We start from the raw sequence: 20,193 nt of genomic DNA, 5'->3' as shown, positions 1-20,193 counted from the left end.
ATATGACTTGAGGTTTCACAAGTCAATAGAGAGCATGACTTTGAAAATCATTTCCCTTCCGCTTGGATCTCCATTATGCTATGTCTGCTACTTGGCAGGAAGCCTTCTATGGAGACGACACTAGCACATGTATCGTGACAGGCTGAACGGCCCCAGATAAGGTCTGATGAACAGATAGAAAACCAATAGCTCCTCTGGATTCTGTCAGATCGTGTCCGTCTTTCATGCCTGTGATATCGCTATGTCAGTGATTCTCAAAGTGTGGTCCAGGGACCACTGGTGGTCCGCGACAGAGCTCTGGTGGCACTTTTCCAAGACAAGCTAGCAGTAGGCTGCATCTGAAACATAATTGCAATGATGAACATGTCTGAAGTCATATTTTCACCACAATACGACAGGCTTGTAAACGTGAATAAAAAGCAAGTGATCTGTATCAAAATTAGCAGTGTTGAATTAGCACCCATCAACTGTTGAGATTGTGGTCCCTGAACATTTTTTTAGGGGAGAAAGGCGGTCCTCGCTCTGAAAAAGATTGGGAATCACTGCTCTATGCCAATCCCTTTGAGTGAGAGCATGCCTCACACTCACTCATACCTGCAGTCTGCCACTCAGTAGTGTTGTGGTGATCAGTGTTGCCAGATGTGTCTGACCAAATCCCGCCCAAAAGGTTCTCAAAAACCGCCAAAATGCGCTAAATTCCGCCCAAATTCAACAAATTACATTGACATCTGTGGGCCCAAAACGGCTGAAAAAAAAACGCCAAATGGCCAATTTTTCCCGTTTTTACCCGCAGACGCTCATCCCAAGTAGCCCAATTGGGCGGGCAACCGCCCAATCTGGCAACACTGGTGGTGATATGAACAGGGCTAGATTAAAGCACAGGGTGGATATGGCTGCTGACTACTCGCCCCCACCTGCCAGGGGGCTCCTGATTGGCCGAACTGAAAAAAAAGGCAGAATTCTGATGATGCAATATTGAAAAATGTATTTGCTGTGTTGATCACAGTTAGTACACATGTTATCATGTTATCCAGACCGTAGCCTAGGGGCCCTAGGCAATCTTAATCGGGCCCTGGTGTCCATGTGACCTTCTCATCGAGCTGAGCAACCAAGCCATTACAATACCCCTACATCTTCTCAGGCCACAAACCACAGAACCCAACACCATAGGGTCTCTAACATCTGGCCTGGAAACTAGCAACACCACCCATGGTGGGGGTCCTTTCTTGTTGTCTGGCCCAGGGGATCAAAGGCGCATCTTGTCACCAGGCTAGGCAGGCAGCCGCTTAGGGCCCCCAAGCCCCAGATGATGAATAGCTCTCACACTTTACTACAGTAGTGGCAATTTTGGTTAAAATGTTCAATCCTTAGAATTTTCGCTTGGGGCCCCACCTGACCCTAGAATTGCCTCTGCAGGGGATACACAACTGAGGGGAATACGCAAGAACTAGAGCAAACCCAATGTGAAAATAGTCCTTTCATTTAAAGTACATTGGCAATTTCAGACAACTCTAAACAGTGAAAAGGATATCCTGTATGAATAAAACCCCTTTATTTGATCTGTGGCATTGTTGCAAAGGTAGACAGGCGTGTCTACATGGTGCTCAAGCACTCTTTCCGCTCCTTATCAGGTTAATATAATGGCTGTTACAGACAACAATGGCAGTAATGGTCAAAAGTTTCATATTTTTCCCATCATTTATATAAAATAAGCAAAGAAAATTACAAAGGGGACCACACATTACAAAAGCAATTAGCCTTTTTTAATCTTACATTGCATTGAAAATTTACATAATAGATTCATACATTTTACAAATAATTTGTTCATAAAAATATATTTCTTTACAAAAAAACTTTTTTTTCCCCATTTTCATTTTTTTTATATATACTTATTTTTTGAATGCATTAACATAGGAGGAGTACCCAGCTGTATGGAGTAGAGTAATCTGCTCGAGTTGAAAGAGTCCATTCCTAAAAACTGTATGGGTATTTTATTTTTTTTAGCCTTTTATTGCAGTCATTTTTATAAGTGGCAAAACAAAAATTAAGGATCAATGTTTGTTTGACCAACAAATAGCAAAGAAAGGGCATCATAGGGGGTTAGAGATACAGAATGTGGGGTTCAATTTTAAGAGGGACTCTTAACGTGTTTGAGCCACTTCTTGTCCAAGGATGGCAGGGTTGGGTTGGGTTGGGGGTTAAGGGCCAGGGGTTAGGGGTCAAGGAAATAGCTCAGATGACGTCTCCACAGTATGGAGCGAATTGGCCTTGATGACAGCAGCAGATCTGGTACACACATACAGGGTCATTTGTTTTCTTCATTGTAATATATATTTTTTTGGTAGGCACTGTGTAAAAAAACAGCCTCTTTTTCAACAAAATGTATCCACCTACATGGAAACGTAAAAAAACTGAATGCGCTACTGAATATAACGTGACAGAGCAAAATTATGTGATCATGTGATAACGCTGTGGATGAATGGGGAACGCGATCGCTGTACAACAAAAAGAGACTACTGAATGATACAAAATCACATGAATATACAGTGGAAAGTTCTCTGCTTTTCTCCTCTTGGTGGGAGAGAAAATGGACACTGGACAACCGCTGGTCAGGATAATCTCCTAAAGTCTGCAGTATAGTCCCAAAGCAAGAGGAGTGCGTACTTACTTACTTACTTACTTACAAATCCCCACAATCCGACCCTTCCCAAACACACACGCACGCACGCATACACCACGCCACGCCACGCCACACCAGACTGACAAATGTGCCTCGTAACCCTCCAGCCTGCAGAAGACTGATGTGATGATGAATGGAACATTTAAAAAGGCACTGTAATGGATCTCACAGCTCTCTAGGGCCTGCAGACCCTCCACACAGCTCTACACAGATCACCACAGCACAGCTGGCCAACCAGGGGTCAGGGGTCAGACAACCATCATGGCCTCAGCAGTGGTGGAACAATGGCACATAGGGCCCTAGGGCAAGACACTTATAGGGCTCTCTATACGACTTGCTAGGGTCACAATAGGGCCCCCAACACCAATACAGGAGGGCCCTGGGCCCAGGGCTTGCCCCTCCTATAGCTCTGCTTCTGGGCCTCACCACAGGGGCCTATACTACCAAGCTGTAAGCAGTGTTGCCAGATTGGGCGGTTACCCACCCAATTGGGCTACATGGGATGGCCGTCTGCGGGTAAAAACGGGAAAAATTGGCCATTTGGATTTTTTTTCTGCAGTTTTGTGCCCATAGAAGTCAATGCAATTTGATGAAATTGGGCAGAATTTAGCGCATTTTGGCGGTTTTTGAGAAACTTTAGGGCGGGATTTTATCAGACACATCTGGCAACACTGGTTCAAAGCTGTTTCAGGAGTAAACCATCACGAGGACTCCAGGCTCTTCTATTAGATGATTTACCTCTTAACGTAACCTGGTTTACCCCGGAACCAGGGGTGCATTTCTGGAAAGCGTTGTTGCTAACTATGTTAGCTACTTTGTTGGTTGCAATGCAATTTCCCATTGGCAACTACCAAAGTTGCTAACTGCTAACAACTACGCTTTCCAGAAATGCACCCCAGCTTTGTAGTATAGGCCCCAGGAGCTGGCCTGCTACCCCCCGAAAGTGACAGTGGCCACAGTGGTCAGGGTGATTTGAACACACCAGTGCATATGATGCCAACTTGTGTTTGAATCAATGTGCCAAAACCTAAAACTACCCCCCCTTCCTGCAATCACCCCTGTCACCATAAACTAAACCTCTACCCTGAAAATTCCCCACCCTTGCACCCCCATATGTATTGTAGTTTTCTGATTGGGCGGTTGGTTCCTTGCACCCGCCCATCATCCCCTTCTATAGTTGGCTGACTGGGCGGTCGTTTAGTGGCAGGATGATTGCTTATTTACAGCGATGAGACCTGTCTGTCTGATTCATGCAGATTCATGGGTAGTAGAAACCTTTCTCTCATCGTGCCCCAACTACCAGAAATGAAGGGAGCATTGAGACAAGAACGCTTCCCCACACTGTTCACGTTCGCAGTGTTTCACTTGCAACATGTCGGTCTATTGACCTTCTTCATGCGAGAGAGTAGATAGTATATACTTATATAGTAGATAATATATACTTATATACTTATACTTATATATACCTAAAGAATCTCTGAATAGACCGAAACGTCGCACGTACGGTAAAACACTGCAAATGTGAGCAGTGTGCGGGAGCTTTCTTGTCTCATCGTTGGCGACCCCCCAGTGGTTCCATTCTTACGCACCTGGCCTAAGGAGGTGTGCAGTGGCGGAACAACTGCACACAGGGCCCCAGGGAAAAACAGTTATAGGGGCCCCTATACGGCCTGCAAAGGTCATAATAGGCCCCCCACCACCAATGCAAAAGTGCCCTGGGCCCTGGGGCAAATGCCCTGCTTGCCCACCCTATAGCTCCGAACCTGGAGGTGTGCAAGAATTGTACAAATAGCATTGAGGGAGCATTGCCAGCTATCACAGCACAGCCCTGCCTAGCTACATATACCTTGTCAGTGTGTAATGCATAATGCCAAGTCCACGTCCGACTCTCTTGAGCTGACATAGAGGACAGGGCCGGACTGGCCATCTGGCATACCGGGCATTTCCCGGTGGGCCCGGCACCCTTGTGGGTCCCTATTTTCAGAAATGTAAAACATTCCCACAAGGGTGCGGGGCCACAAGGGTGCGGGGCCCACCGGTGTTCTGCACCACTAATCATGAGGGGGCCCTGTAAGTCAAAAGCGCCCGGGCCCTATTCCTCCCCCAGTCCAACCCTGATAGAGGATGCATTATCGGTCCTCATATGTACAACACAGTTAATGATCATGGTAATGCCACAGCACATAAGACACATGCATGCTCTCTCCATCAATGATGTCTTCTTCTGAGCTTTTTGTATAAAAGTCTAAGATTTTAAATGCCAAGTGCATTTCATTTTTATACAAAGTCTATATAGTAATAATATCAATAACAATAATATTTATAACAATAATCATAATAATCATAATAATAGTGATAAATGACTTAAATTATCAAATTATCTTATCAAATTTTTCCAAAATGTTGAAATATAGCTATTTGAGGGAGGGGAGTGATGGCGCGCACAGAGGCTATACTTTGTATAGCTGAAGACAGACATTTCTGCAAGTGAAGGATTATCCACGAGTAACAACACTCACTCTGGCTAACTATTTGTACGTTTGTTTTTCTTTCTCTCGCTGCAGACTTGAGGTAAAAAAAAAATACTGACAGTTGTCCAGTGTGTTGCCAAGGCTATGGCAGCAATATCATGAATAAAAAATGTCCGGACAGAATCGATGATAATGATAAAAATGGAGATGTCGGGAAAACACACTTCAAACGCTTCATTTCTAATTCTTAGGGAGGTCAAGCTTACATTTGCCTTCGCCCACTCACACACACGGAAACACACACAGACACACAGAAACACAAACACAAACACACACACAGAAACACACACACACACACACACACACACACACACACACACACACACACACACACACACACACACACACACACACACACACACACACACACACACACACACACACACACACACCACCCACTTGCTCTTCCGCATACATAACACAAAACACAGCACGAGCACACCAACGTAACTACCATTTGCACACATGCGGAAATGAGACCACAGACCCAATGAAAGTACTCTGAATAAAATAAAAGACTGAAGCGAATGGCTGGAAATGAACAATTGACTTGACAGGAAGAGAACAAAAATCAATGACTGAAAAATGGACAATTTATAATTTGTTGCGTTCAGACACATGAACAGCATATTTTGAATGGTTTCTCTCCCATTTTTTATTATCATTTTTTTTATTATTATTCTCTTTCTTTATCTTATAAACTCTTCGTAGAATTTGTTTTTCCTTTCTCAGGGCCTGGCCCCCCACTTGGTAATATATATAGCACAAAAATATAGGTGGTGAATGCTCCTCATATAATATGCAAGAAGATTTTTTACAGATTTTCTTTTCGCTCAAAAAAGACCCAGTCTATCAGTGTAGAAGCACTCATGGAGTGCAGGAGTAGTAATACATAATAGGCAGGACACTCTCCACGCTGAGAAACGACTTGACGTGAAGATTTTGTTCGTTTTCCAAGTTCTGGTTTCCAAGTTCTTCCAGAACGTGGTCATTTGGAAAAAAAAAAATTCTAAACAAAATAAAAAATAAACTAAAATAAAAAAACAAACAAACCAACAACTCAAAAATAAAACTTGGTAATAGTAATATTCCCAGTGTCCTCCGAGATAGATGCACATGGTCAATTCATGGGTCCTGAAGGATGTGCTTTAGATACGAGTTGCAGTCGGGACGAGTTCCCAAATGACTGCTGTGAACCTCTAGTCCAGTCTCCTCTAGTCCACAAATCTCTCCATGTTTGCAAAGAAAGCCGTTCGCTCCATTGTCGTTATATACTAAAAAAAGATGCAGTTTGTATGTTTGTTTGTTTGTTCATCCGTCCGTCTGTTTGTTTGTCTGTTGTTGTCTTTGCGTTTTTGTTTTGTTTTTCATTTCTCTTTTCTTTTCTTTCGTACGCGGAGCAGACTTCATTATACCATTGTGCAGACCGTGTTGAGGTTGGGGTCGAATCGGACTGCCTTGCCCTCCACCGACTTGGCGTTGGTGTTGTACATGGGATTCTCGAACGCCGCCTGCCCATTGTTGTTCTCGTGAACTGAACAGCCCGTGTACTGGGTCTTAGGAGTAGTCCTTAGGAAAGCAAAGAGGAAGATGGAGAGAGAGAGAGAGAGAGAGAGAGAGAGAGAGAGAGAGAGAGAGAGAGAGAGAGAGAGAGAGATAGACAGAGACAGACAGAGAGAGAAGGAAGGAGGGAAGGAAGGAGAAAAGATTGAAAAACACATGAACACGAGGGGGAAAAAGCAGAGCTTCTCACACTGTGTGTGTGTATGTATGTGTGTGTGTGTGTTGCTCTGTGTGTGTGTGTGTGTGTGTGTGTGTGTGTGTGTGTGTGTGTGTGTGTGTGTGTGTGTGTGTGTGTGTGTGTGTGTGTGTGTGTGTGTGTGTGTGTGTGTGTGTGTGTGTGTGTGTCTGTGTGTGTGTCTGTGTGTGTGTGGCCCTGGTGGCTGAAAGCATCTTACCTCTGTTTGTAGAGATAGAAGCCAAAGCCTGCGAATATCAGGGCGAAAAAAGGCACAAGGATTGCTATGGCCACAGAACTGCTGTTCGTACCGAGGGGGGGATGGGATGAGTTATTACTCTCCGACATGTTCAGACCTGTAGGGAAGAGAAGAGGAGAGATGAGGGAGGGTACACAAACAACCGCTTGACAAACTCCTTTTTTTTAGGGGGGAAAAATAAATTCTTTTTTCTCTCTCTCTGTCTGTCTCTCTCGCTCAGCACCTTATTCAGTTTCGGAAGCACTCAGTAGATCAAATACTCTACAGAAAGTCATTCATCAAAAAAAAAACAAGTTTTAGATCACAAAACAAGTTTTCAACATTTCGTTATCTTGAGGGGTCCTGTGGTGTTAAAATAGATTCAGCTCATGTTTGAGATGCAGGTGGGGAGCAACAAAGAGTAAAAATCTCTGCGGTACGAAACATTATTACACATTAATTCAGCAAATAACCCCAAACGTACTGCTATGGCAATGTGGACACATCTGAGACTAGAGGTGGGTATTGGCAAGGGGTTCACAATTCAATGCGCATCACGATACACACGCCACGATGCTATACTATCACGATACCTCCTCATGTTCTTAAGAAAATGAGGACTCCAGGCTCTTCTATTAGATGATTTACCTCTGAACTTAACCTAGTTTACTACCGAAGCAGCTTTGTATTATAGGCCCCTGCTGGCTTGGCATCCCCTGGCCTCTTTCACATTGGCAGCATCATTTCAGCATATACTCGATGAATGCCGGGTGTGGTGGTGTGTGGAGCCACTTTCAGGTCTCCTCAGGCCTATTCTACAAAGCTGGTTCAGGATAAGTTAAGGTTAAGTTAAATTGATGGTTCGGAGTAGATTCACCCTAATGCCATTTGAACCGTGACATCCATCCAGTAGTCCACCCTTAGTGTTTTCTGGCTTGGGCGAACATTTGCAGAGTTACCGAGTTATCTATGGTTATTTTGTAAAAGTCCTCAACGAAACTCATCATTATGCACAATGAAAAGTGGATTCAGCATCCGTATTGATAACAAAAATCCTTGTCTAATTGATAGTAGGTAACATCTCAAATATCTTCTAAGTGTTGCCTTGAAAATATAAGCCTTAATCGCAATTCAATGAAAACGTTTTTTAATACTCTCGTCTGAAACTTTGTTGAGGACTTTTACGGGCTTACGGAAGTAACCATGGAGCAGCTTGAGAAAGACAGAATATATTCGGCTTGTGTGGATAATAATAAACTCCTGGACTATTTCCAAACTTCTAAATGCTTCATTTTGTCTACTGTTGAAGTTTGGTGTCATGACATGTAATTTTTGTGGGGTAAAGTTTGGAGATACTGTGAATGCCCGGCAAACTTATTCAAAATAACCATAAATAACTTGATAACTCTGCTAATGTTCGCCCAAGCCAGAAAACACTAAGGGTGGACTACTGGATGGATGTCACGGTTCAAATGGCATTAGGGTGAATCTACTCCGAACCGTTGCTTTAAGAGGTAAATCATCTAATACAAGAGCTTTTCTTAAGAAAATGAGGACTCCAGCCTCTTCTATTAGATGATTTACCTCTTAACTTAACCTTAACTTATCATGAACCAGCTTTGTAGTATAGGCTCCTCTTCAGTATATATTCGGACGATATGTTGGGTTCTTGTTTGTGTGTGTGCGTGAGTGTGTGTTGTCATCTACAGTACGTATGTGCTTTTTGCCAGTTGTTGTCTTTCTGCAAAGCGAGCTGCAGTGTGTACCCATTCTGGATATCATGAGCACTCCAGGGAGCAGTTCTGACCACTGTTCTCCAAACAGCCAACATTGCCTCTACCCTGACTGCTTTCCCAGTAGCTGTCGCCAAACAAATAACAACAAAAACAAACAAACAAAAGCAACAATAATAACAACAACAACAAACATCTCCACAGCATGATGTTGCCAATGCTGTGTGTGTGTTTGACTGTAGGGACTCTTACTGTAGTAATGAGGTGATGCACAGTGTGTGTCTGTTCGTGTGTGCGCGTGCACGTGCGCGTGCGTGTGTGTGTGTGAGTATCGCTCTGTGTGTGTGTCTGTTTGTGTGTGTGAGTGTCGCTCTCTGTGTGTGTCTGTTTGTGTGTGTGCGCGTGCCCGTGTCTGTGTGTGTGTGTGTGTGTGTGTGCGCGCGCGCGCGCGTGTGTGTGTGTGTGTGTGTGTGTGTGTGTGTGTGTGTGTGTGTGTGTGCGTGTGTGTGTGTTTGATTAGGCTATGTGTGTGTGCGTCTGTGTGTGCGCGTATGTGTTTTATGTCTGTGTGTCTGTGCAAGTGTGTGTGCGTGTGTCTTATGTGTGTGTGCTTGTGTGTGTGTGTGTGTGTCGGTGTGTGCGTGGTCGTCTGTGTGTGTGTGTCTTTGTTTTGCTAGACCAGAGGAGTTTGGTTCTCACAGCTGATGAGTCAGAGAGAGCCTTGTGGCCTCACTAACGCTGCATCCATCTCCACCAAAAGAGCTCTGCATGTCCTTCTGTCTTAGGCTACTCCAAAGGTGGGCAATTATTTTGGCCAGGTGCCAAGCTTTTTACTCAGATATAGTCACATCAACCATGACACCCTGGCCTGCACAAACTGTCAAAGCCCTCACTGATTAAATCTGTCAAGTCAAGACAGAGAGAGAGAGAGAGAGCTGAATCCATTTTAAACCCAGAAACACCATCAAAATGGGAGAAAACTGAACCTGGAAAAGGTGAGAAGGAAATGCAAAATATACAAAATAATGCAAAATATAAAATGCTAAGTGCTAAATACACATAAGAAAAATATAGAGGTTTTTTTTTTTGCTGTGAAATGCTTTGAGACTAACTCTAATATCAAAATGAAGCTGTACCTAAGTAAAGTAACTTGTATTACTGTAATACCGAAGGCAATGAAGGAAATTAAGAAGCAGAAGAAGGAATAAGGAAGTGAAAGTAAAGCAGTTCATTTCGAGGAAAATAAGTACCTAGTCTTTGGAGTCCGAACTGGCCGTAGTCTTTACCCTGTATGAAGCCTTGAAAGACATAGGTGGCACCGTCTGGCTCTGCTGATACCTGAGGGAGAGAGAGAGAGAGACAGAGAGAGAAACAGAAACAGAGAAATAGAGAGACAGAGACAGCGTGAAAGAGTGAGTTAGTGCGGAGGTGGTTCAGATGAAAGCTATTCGCCTGCGATCCTCTCTGACAGTGATTTACACAGCTTCAAAGGCCAAACGAATAGGCCATACGTATGAAAAGACTTGAAAGCTTCCTGAAACAGACTTCAGTGCTAGTAGGACTTTTATTTAAAGGTGTTCTCACGAGAGGTAAGTTCAATTTCAACTGGCATAAAGATCATATGGGTCCAATTTAATTGGATGTAATCCATATGATTAAAGTCAGACTTGAAAAGGAATTAAAAGTGAGTGAGCGCCGGTTCGGCACCATCGCTACTACAATGTTGTGGATGAGCCCACTGAAACGAGACAGGAACGGTCTAACAGTTAGACTCTAACACGATCACAAAGAAGGGGAACGAATGGAAACTGGCGTGATTTCTTCACATCCAGACCAGTGCATGCAATCAGCCTGTGGAAGTCGAAAGGAGGAAATATTTCCGCATTTACGTGGACATTTCTAAGAGACATGCTGGTTTTGAAGATTTCAGATCAAACGTTAGTACACAGCATATATGCAGTGTTAATTCAACACTTAGAGAGTCGATTTAACATCTAGAATGTACATTTGCTAATTTAGCAACAGGTTTGTGGCCTGTTGAATACAACCACCAAGGGGGCATAGCCAGTTCATTCTCAAAAGGGTTGACATTGGCCATGAGAGAGAGATGAACTATGAGCTATCATGAATCTTGAATGAAGTCAGCACTTACAAAACCATCCATGGACCACGCTTCCTCTTTGAGCGCGCTCAGTGTGATGTGAGTGGAGGCCTTCACTTCGTAGAGGAGGAGCATCAGCCGCGCCTCCTGGCTCTTATAGACACCTGTGAGGAGAGACAAGGAGCTGGCTTACTAAGGGCCTCCGCACATCGGCTCCGACAGCACTGCGGAGCACTTTCGCTTACGACACAATTCTGACCCCCAAAACCTTATTTCACACGAAAATAGCATGGATAGTCAATGGGCGGCTCAGATAAAATAGAACTCGCCTCTAATCACTTGCCGACATCCGCGAATGTCCGCGGACATCGGCACCGGTGTGCAGGGTTGTATAGACAACAATGGAATCGAACTTTGGTGATCAGTATTAGCGTATTACGGGGTAAATATTCATGAAGAGATCACATTGGGGAATGGGCAACAGAGTAGTTGCAATGAGCAACATAGTTGCAATGCCTACTCTCTCTGGCCACAAGTCTACATACTCTGGCTTTAAAGCAATACTAAGTAGTTCTCAGTCTTTGCTCACCCTCCAGTTTGTGAGAGGAATTGTTTCATAGAGAAGTACAGATAAGAGAGATGCTGTGCTCATCTGAATTTGGTTAGCTCAGAGAATAGCTCAGTTCACCCTCTTGCAAGTCGATGAACCACTAAAATAATTTCACAAACATTAAAAAAAATGAATTGTTTTTTCTTTCAACATTTCTGACATTTGCCTGTAATGTGCCAAAGAAGAACACGATTAAAATTCATTTGGATGGTTCTATTCATAAGCCATCAGTTGGTGTTGTTCTGTTTTCTTTCATTAAAATTTGGGTGAGTGGATGGCTTTATGTATTACTGTAAAAGGTATCAAGTAGGCCAGTCAATTTCAAAACCAAATTGTACCATTGATTCACATGCTTGAAAATTGAGTCGGGAGGGGTAAACCATCAAAATAAAAGTCATCCGGAACTCTCAAACTCAATGACCTTACAGATGTGTGAGGCTGAAAGAAGTCTACTACAGACCTTGTGAAGCAAAATATAAAAAATGAAGCAAAGGAGCAAATGTTTTACAATTCTACCAGCAAGGCTCAGACAGCAAAGCACAACTTTAACACTAGAACTACCAGGATTTTTCTGCCTACCTAGAAGTACCAGAGAGGGGTCATTTGACCCGGTGGCTTTTACCTAATACACTAATCACTCATTTTGTTATGGTAATGAGGCTGTTAGGGGCCGTGTGTGGGGTGAGGGGTGAGGGGGTCACACCTTACAGTGCTAACAGCCAAGACAGAGGGACAGACAGCTTCTTCCCAAGGGCTGTCAGCCTCCAAAATCAGTCACCACAGGTAAATAGCAACTTGCATGAAGATATCAGCAATAAAGACAGATACTACAGTTTGGCGGACAGTTTGTTACCGTTTTTCTCCATTGGTTTGGCTCATTTCTTGAAACTGAGATGTCATTCTCAAAACATGGACAAATCCCAAAACTAATTTGCAGTTCCTCACAACAGAATGCCATTTATCATTGCTTTCATCAAATTTCAAATGCTTTTGTACATGTCTCAATCATTTAGTACATCTTTGCAAATGGTTATGTACAAGTATCCTACAGTTAACACAATCAGCTTACATTTAGTAGAATTTTCAACTGAATGTACCTTGCTGATCTATCCCAATTGGTTGATTTTCAGTGTAATAGTTGTCCTGAAAAAATGTCGGCACATTTTCTTCATATAAGTCATCAATGAACGAACGTGTGAATGTCCCATGTGATCATGACGAATCATATGACTGCAACCAGATAATGGTTGAATTACAGTTTTTCTCGATTGTTTTGGCTCATTTCTTGAAACTGAGATGACATTCCTATAACCATTGGGTCATTTGGACAAACATTCTTACACTTCTGCACAACAGTTCAGATAACTAGCAAAATGTCATATACCTCCCAAAACACCTCATTCTTGCATCAGCACTAAACCGTCTGACATATAAATAGTCAGTACCATCAAAATGGCATAGATCCTTCTCAATTGCTTTGGCTCATTTGCATTCATTTAGTCCTTCTGTCAAAATAAACGGGATGGTTCAGCATAACTACATGGATCCTCATCACTCGCTCATATCACCCCAAAAACAGTTTACCCATGTGTCAAAACTAAATTTCTTCCCCACATCAGTACCCTCAAAATACATTGTCCCTTTGCCATTGTGTAAGCACTGCCAGTCAAAATGGTTAGGTGTTTTATCTACGTTCAGCTAACAGATTTCGACTATGTATAAAAATGAAAAAGTGAGTGAAACTATTGAAGTTTGACAACACAGATAATTTACCAAGGACATTTATCAGTAACTTTCTTTACTGTAAATTCATATACAGAAAGTAATGCCCATATATCACAGGTTTCTCATGGTTTTGGCTCATTTCTCAAAACAGAGATAACATGGACAAATGCCAAAGCAACTAGCAATTGTTCAAAACAGAATGTCGTTTGAAAAAATGTCATGAAATTAGCCAAATAACATGGAAACTGTAGTATACACGGTTGTAAAATTATTTTCTACTAACTAGTAAAGTTACAATACCATCTGACCTGTTGAACACTGTCATGAATTTACTATGTAATGAAATTCTTAAAATATGATGTCCTTGACAGTTTTGGGAACTACGTAGACCACTTGGCATATGATGACTTACACAATGAAATAATGCTGACGTGTTTTGGAGAGGGCAACCATTAGACTGAGAATTGTCTAATTCGTTTAGATAAGCAAGGTGAATTTATTTGGAAAATGTGCTGAATGTATGCTGAATGTGTCAACTGAAGGGTATTTGTACATATCCATCTGCAGAGATGTACTAAACATTTGAGACATGTACAAAGCATTTGATATCTGATGAAAGCAATGAAAAATGCCATTCTGTTTTGGGAAATTGCAAGTTGGTTTGGGGATTTGTCCGTGTTGTTTTGAGAATGTCATCTCAGTTTCGAGAAATTAGCCAAACCAATCGAGAAAAACTGTAACGTGTGAATCTCCCATGCCATGTGACCATAACGACTCATGTGAATGAAACCTGGCAATTGTTAGATGGATAAATACCAGTGCATGTGGACTACTGCTTAATTTCCCTCAAAAATGTTGTGGTGAAAGAATCTCCTCTCCAAGGAACGAAGATGCAGAGATACAGCACTCAACAGGCATTGGAAATGATCCACACACACACACACGCACTCACTCCCACTCTGTGTCTCAAGTGACAGCTGTGAGCTGCTAACAGCCACATTTCCACAACAAAAGGAGTGTCCGCAGGGGGTCCAAAGGGTCAAATGACCCCCTTGTGGGGCTTTTAGGTAAAAAGGTCAATTGACCCCTCCGTGGTAGTTCTAGTGTTAAAAGGTACACTGTGCAGGAAATGGCCAAAAAAGGTACTGCAACTATGCTCATTGAAACTGGCTATTGCCTATTGTTGCCTATTGCCAAATTTGATCTTTTCATAAATGCCTACTACATAATAAAATAATATTTTCTAGTATGGCCCAAGTACAGTCATTTTTGCAGCTAAAAATGGCTATTTCTGGAAATTAAAAATGGCGGACCATGGAGAATAGCCTCCTTTTTAGGTATGAAAAGTGCAGTTTTTTCAGTCATAATGAATACTTAGAATTTGATGGTGGTGGTAAGTATTCATGAAAAAGGTAACATTAGTGAATGGGTAGCATGAATTCTGGAAAAAACAACTACAAATCTTACACAGTGTACCTTTAACATTTGAGAGACACCACATTGAGATGCCAGTACCTGAGTTACGAAGCGGAACAGGTACACAATGTCAAGTACACAAGTCATTTTAAAGCAGGTGGTCATTTGTGGTTGAACAAAAATGTACACATGTAATAAAAAAAATGGGGAAAAAATGTAAATGAGAAGAACCCAAGCCACAGGTTTCATATGTCTTCAGAAAATGGTGGTTTTGATTTAGCAACTGTGCTACTTTAGAAACAGATTCGGAGTCTGTAGTATACAACCACCGAGAGGGGAGATCCAGTCCATTCTCAAATAGTGTGTGTGTGTGTGAGAGAGAGAGAGAGAGAGAGAGAGAGAGAGAGAGAGAGAGAGAGAGAGAGAGAGAGAGAGAGAGAGAGAGAGAGAGAGAGAGAGAGAGAGAGAGAGGACACTAGAACTAGTGGACACATCCTCTTCCTCCTCCTCTTCCTCCTCCTCCTCCTCTTCCTCCTGCTCCTCAATCCCACGCAGTTCAGCCTTGGCTTGTCTTCATTGCTCTGCCGGCAATACGGCTCGTTCACAGCCTTGGCCCAGCATCCTTGCCCTGTTCTGGCGATATGGTTCGCCTGTGCCTACGGGTCCATCCCTCATGTCTTCTCGTGAGGAGGAGAGAGGAGAAGAGAGGAGAGAGGAGTCTGCGTAGCCTACTCGTCCATCCCTCATGTCTTCACATGAGGAGGAGAGAGGAGGAGAGTGAAGGGAGGAGAGAGGAGAGAGGAAAGAGAGGGGGTCTGCGTACAGGTCCATCCCTCATGTCTTCTCATGAGGAGGAGAGAGGAGAAGAGAGGAGAGAGGAGAAGAGAGGAGTCTGCGTAGCCTACGGGTCCATCCCTCATGTCTTCACATGAGGAGGAGAGAGGAGGAGAGAGGAGAGAGGAGAGAGGAGAGAGGAGGAGAGAGAGGGTCTGTGTACAGGTCCATCCCTCATGTCTTCTCATGAGGAGGAGAGTGGAGGAGAGAGAGGGTCTGTGTACAGTACAGGTCTATCCCTCATGTCTTCTCATGTCTTCTCGCCCGGCGCCTTCATTCACCTCTTCATGTAATTATTGCCAACGCTTGGCCAATCAGAAGAGCAAATTAAGCGAGGAGTGAGGGGAGGGGGGGATGAGTGAGCGGGGTGGGGAGTGGGTAGATTAATTAGGTACCATAAATCATATGTCATGGTTAAGACTCGGAGGAGTGTGTGTGCGCATATGTGTGTGTGTGCATCTGTGCATGGATGTATTCGTGCCTGCGTGTGTGTGTACTGTATGTGTGTGTGCATGTGTTTGCGTTCTTGTGTGTGTGTGTGTGTGTGTGTGTGTGTGTGTGTGTGTGTGTGTGTGTGTGTGTGTGTGTGTGTGTGTGTGTGTGTGTGTGTGTGTGTGTGTGTGTGTGTGTGTGTGTGTGTGTGTGTGTGTTTGCGTTCTTGTGTGTGTGTGTGTGTGTGTATTTGAGAACTGACTAGGAGGGTGGGCTGAGAAGTATGATGGAAAATAACGTCAAATAAAAAAACCTTAAATGACATTAATATTTCATAATGAGTTGACAGAGGGAGAGGAGAGAGGAGGGAGGAAGAAGGGATGTCTCTTCGGCACATGATATGACTGATTGGAGAGGAGAGGAGGAGGAGGAGGAGAGAGGAGGGGAGAACGAGGAGGACAGAGGAGGGGAGAGAGCAAAGGGAGAAGGGAGGAGAGTAGAGCAAAGGGAGGAGAGAGGAGAGAGGGGAGGAGAAGAGGAGAAGGGAGGGATGACTCTTGGGCTCCTGAGATTGTTGGTAGTGGGGCTGATTGGGGAGTGAAATATAAACATGGCTCCTTTATGCCAACACGTCCACGTCGTCCTCCATGGATCTCCTCTCTCTGGCATGGGCGTCATCACAGGCGGTTGAATTGGTACTGGGTCACCAGGTCCCCTCGTGTGTGGGGGGCCCTTATCAGGTAAGATGTAGTATGAGGATACACCCATGTAGCTGAAGACACACCTTTTCACTTCTGCTTTTCAACTTCACTGACAGGCACTTCCACTTCATTTTAATTATCAGTTTATTTTCTATTTTACATATTTTATCTATTTTTTTCCCCTCATTTTTATTTTATTTTCAATTGCATTCTACTTCTTTTTGTTATTTTCAAACATTTATTTTTATTGTACGTTTACTTTTATTTTATTTTTGCATTTTAATTACTCTCATTACTCTCCTATTGTTAATTCACTGAAGCTTTGTTATAGCTTTCCCTACTGTTATGTATTTGTTTTTGATTGTGAAGTGTCCTTGGGTATTTTGAAAGGCGCTCAAAATAAAATGTATTATTATTATTATTATTATTATTATTATTATTATTATTATTATTATTATTATGTACTGGCTCTAAATTCCCTGTTGGTAGCACTTTACATGAAGCCCATTCTATAGTGCATTATGACCATATTTATAATGAATTATAACACACACCATAATTAGTCACAATGCATTATGGCTACATCCATAATGCTTCATGATGTTTTACATCAACAGTTATAACTGCTGTATATATCTGGCTTATTATGCGTTATTTCAGACGTTAATCTTACCAGTCAAATACACGCTCAATAATGTGTCAGTGGCTGGTAAAGTTTAATTCTCTACCAGCCTAACTGAAATTTCACCAGCATTTGGCCGGTTGGCTGGTGTTCATTTAGAGCCCTGTCTACTTATGGGTGGGGGTCCCATACGAGCTGGTTGTCCAGAGGGCCCAGAATGTGTTGCTATGCCCCTGCCCTGCACTCTGGCACCAGACTCCCTTCACCAATAAGATGAAGGATTCCCCAGGACGGGGAGACGGGAGAGGGAGAAGAAGAACGGGTGACGTCGAACAGCCATTAATTACCCACAGGGACCTTTTGTTGCATGTGTGGCTTTATTCCTTTACAATGCAACAAAGAAACGTTGTGTAGCAGATATTTTTGAAATAAATGAATGTCTCCGGATATCATTATATCAAGAGAGAGGGGAGGATAAAAAGAGGCCTATTTCTCTCCCACTGGAAATGAATGTGATAAGTGAAGACCGCCTGCTGGGTTGTTCAGCGTATGCCATGAAAAGTCACATCAATTATTGAACTGACTAATATATGTGGGAGGAGAAGCACTTTTAAGGCTCTTATTTGCTAATACTCGTATAGTCCACTATATGATGTGGGAACCATGCTGGCTGACTCAGTATATGTCATTTCAAGAGAGTTGGTTCATTAGCGTTATAGCTTTTCCTACGAGTTCTGTTTTAATATTACCCACCAAGGACATGCAAAGTTGCAGAGTTGCTTTGGGAAACTGGGTGAAATCATGAATATTTTTTTTGTCTGTGTTGCTTCACATGTCCCTGTCACATCCAGAGGGACCATTTTGGGTTTATCTCTGTGCATTCCAGTTCTGTTGCTATAGAAGTAGTCAGTCGCCTAGCAACCTAAGGCTTGATGGTTCCGCTCCACCTGGTCTTGGTCAGCTCAAAGTGTCCTTGAGGAAGGCACTGAACCCAACACTGCTCCCACTCGGCACGCTAGCTTCAGCCTTGCAGACAATGGCGGTTCTACCCATTAAGGGGCCCTAGGCAAAACATAGACATGGGGCCCTCTTTTTTTTGGCTGAGGGGAGATTTTTTATCATTTTTTTTCAGATAGGACAGTGGAGGAGAGGCAGGAAGCGAGTGGGAGAGAGAGATGGAGAAGGAACGGGAAATGACCCGGCCGGGAATCGAACCCGGGTTGCCTGCGTGGCAGTCGAGTGCCCACCAGCTGTTAGGGCCATGGCTGGGCCGACAAGGGGCCCACTTAAGTTGTTTTTGCAGGGTTTATTGTTGGGGGTCCCTAAATTGAGAAGTTTTGGTGGGGGGGCCCTAGGCAGTTGTCTATTCGGCCTATTGGTAAATCCGGCTCTGCTTGCACAGCAGTCTTGCCGCCACCAGCGTGAATGAATTAATGAATTAATGAATGAATGAATGTAAAACGATCCGAATGCCTTTTTTTTCTGCTGAGTATACAGAAGTGCTGTTTTGCGTCAATGCAGAAGCATTTAGTACATTTTTTTCTAGCAGGTTGTGTGACGCACCTGAGAGCAGGAGCTCCATGTTGCTGTTGGTCAACGTGACGTTAACTCTACCCGTGCTGGTGTTGAAGCTTGTGATGCTCAACGTCATCGGCTGCTTCTTGCCCTTGTAGTTGTAGGAGCCTTTCCAGATGTAGTTGGGGGCGAATACGTCATCAGGGACTGGAGAGAGGGAGAGAGGGAGAGAGGGAGGGAGAGAGAGAGGAGGGGGAGAGAGAAAAAAAGCGAAATATGGGTTTTAAGCAGCTGGTGGTGTTGTTTAATATATAATGCAATACAGTTAAATATGGTGACTAATGTAAAAAATGTAAAAGTCAAGCATTGAGGATACCATTCAAGTTAAATGTCAAGATCAATTCAATTTCCTGTACTGATCTTTCCTATATACTTTCCTAAGACTGGGGAAATGCCGATGTGCGAGAGAGAGAGAGAGAGAGGGGTGAGAAGTCAAGCGAAAGACTGCAAAGAGAGAGAGAGAGAGAGAGAGAGAGAGAGAGAGAGAGAGAGAGAGAGAGAGAGAGAGAGAGAGAAGGACGAGCGAAAGAGAGAAGCAGAAGCTGAATAAGCAAAGGAGGCGAGGCGAGGCTCAGGATGGGGAAGTGGGAAATGGGGGCAAGGAATGAAGTCAGAGAGGTAGAAAAGAAGACAAGAAAAAAAGAAGAGAAGACGAGAGGGATGGGATGGCGAGAGGAGAGTGGGGGGGGTGGGGGTGGGAATGAAAGACGAGGTTAGCGGGTCCCTTTCCCCCCATCATTAACTCTGTTCTCTGGAGAAGAGTTGCTGAGACAGGACATTGAGGTCACCTTGCCCCCCGATACCCTTCAGCCGTGTCCTCCTTCCAAATCCCCATCCAGAACGTACCCCCCCCCCATCCAGAATGTAAATCCCCATCCCCCATCCAGAAAGTAATCCCCCAGAAATCAACCCCCTCAACCCCCCATCCAGAACATAACCCATCAAAACCATCCACCTACCCAGGCACCCTTTTCTGTTCCCAATACAGCAACCCCTCTCTCCCTACAGACTCTAGAGCAGGGGTCCCCAAACTAAGNCCCGGGGGCCGGATGCGGCCCACCACACCCCTTTGAATGGCCCCCCACCTCTCTGCACCTCACGATTTGAACTGGCCCAAAGAAGCAATCCTCACAGAAAAATATATGATAAAAAATATTTTTTAAATATTTTATTTTGTAAATTAACAGGCCTTCCTATAGTTTAATTTTCACCAACCTGGTGTGAATCACATTACATCATTCTCATCTCACTGTAATA

General features: G+C 43.5%; 1 protein-coding gene across 1 annotated transcript in view; it reads right to left on the bottom strand.

Annotated features, from left to right (window-relative positions):
- Positions 1-5,914: 5,914 nt before the first annotated feature.
- The window catches only part of csmd3b (CUB and Sushi multiple domains 3b), an 810,903-nt gene continuing 796,624 nt past the window's right edge, over positions 5,915-20,193 (bottom strand). Inside the window, exons 67-71 of the mRNA XM_063186185.1 lie at positions 18,925-19,083; positions 11,073-11,185; positions 10,171-10,258; positions 7,170-7,305; positions 5,915-6,780 (exon numbers count right to left, since the gene is read on the bottom strand). Coding sequence (XP_063042255.1) covers positions 6,621-6,780; positions 7,170-7,305; positions 10,171-10,258; positions 11,073-11,185; positions 18,925-19,083 — 656 coding nt within the window. The 3' untranslated portion in view covers positions 5,915-6,620. The remainder of the gene's footprint in view (positions 6,781-7,169; positions 7,306-10,170; positions 10,259-11,072; positions 11,186-18,924; positions 19,084-20,193) is intronic.

This window comes from Engraulis encrasicolus, chromosome 20 (genome assembly GCF_034702125.1).
Source record: "Engraulis encrasicolus isolate BLACKSEA-1 chromosome 20, IST_EnEncr_1.0, whole genome shotgun sequence".
Lineage (NCBI taxonomy): Eukaryota > Metazoa > Chordata > Actinopteri > Clupeiformes > Engraulidae > Engraulis > Engraulis encrasicolus.
This window is presented reverse-complemented; position numbering and strand designations above follow the sequence as displayed.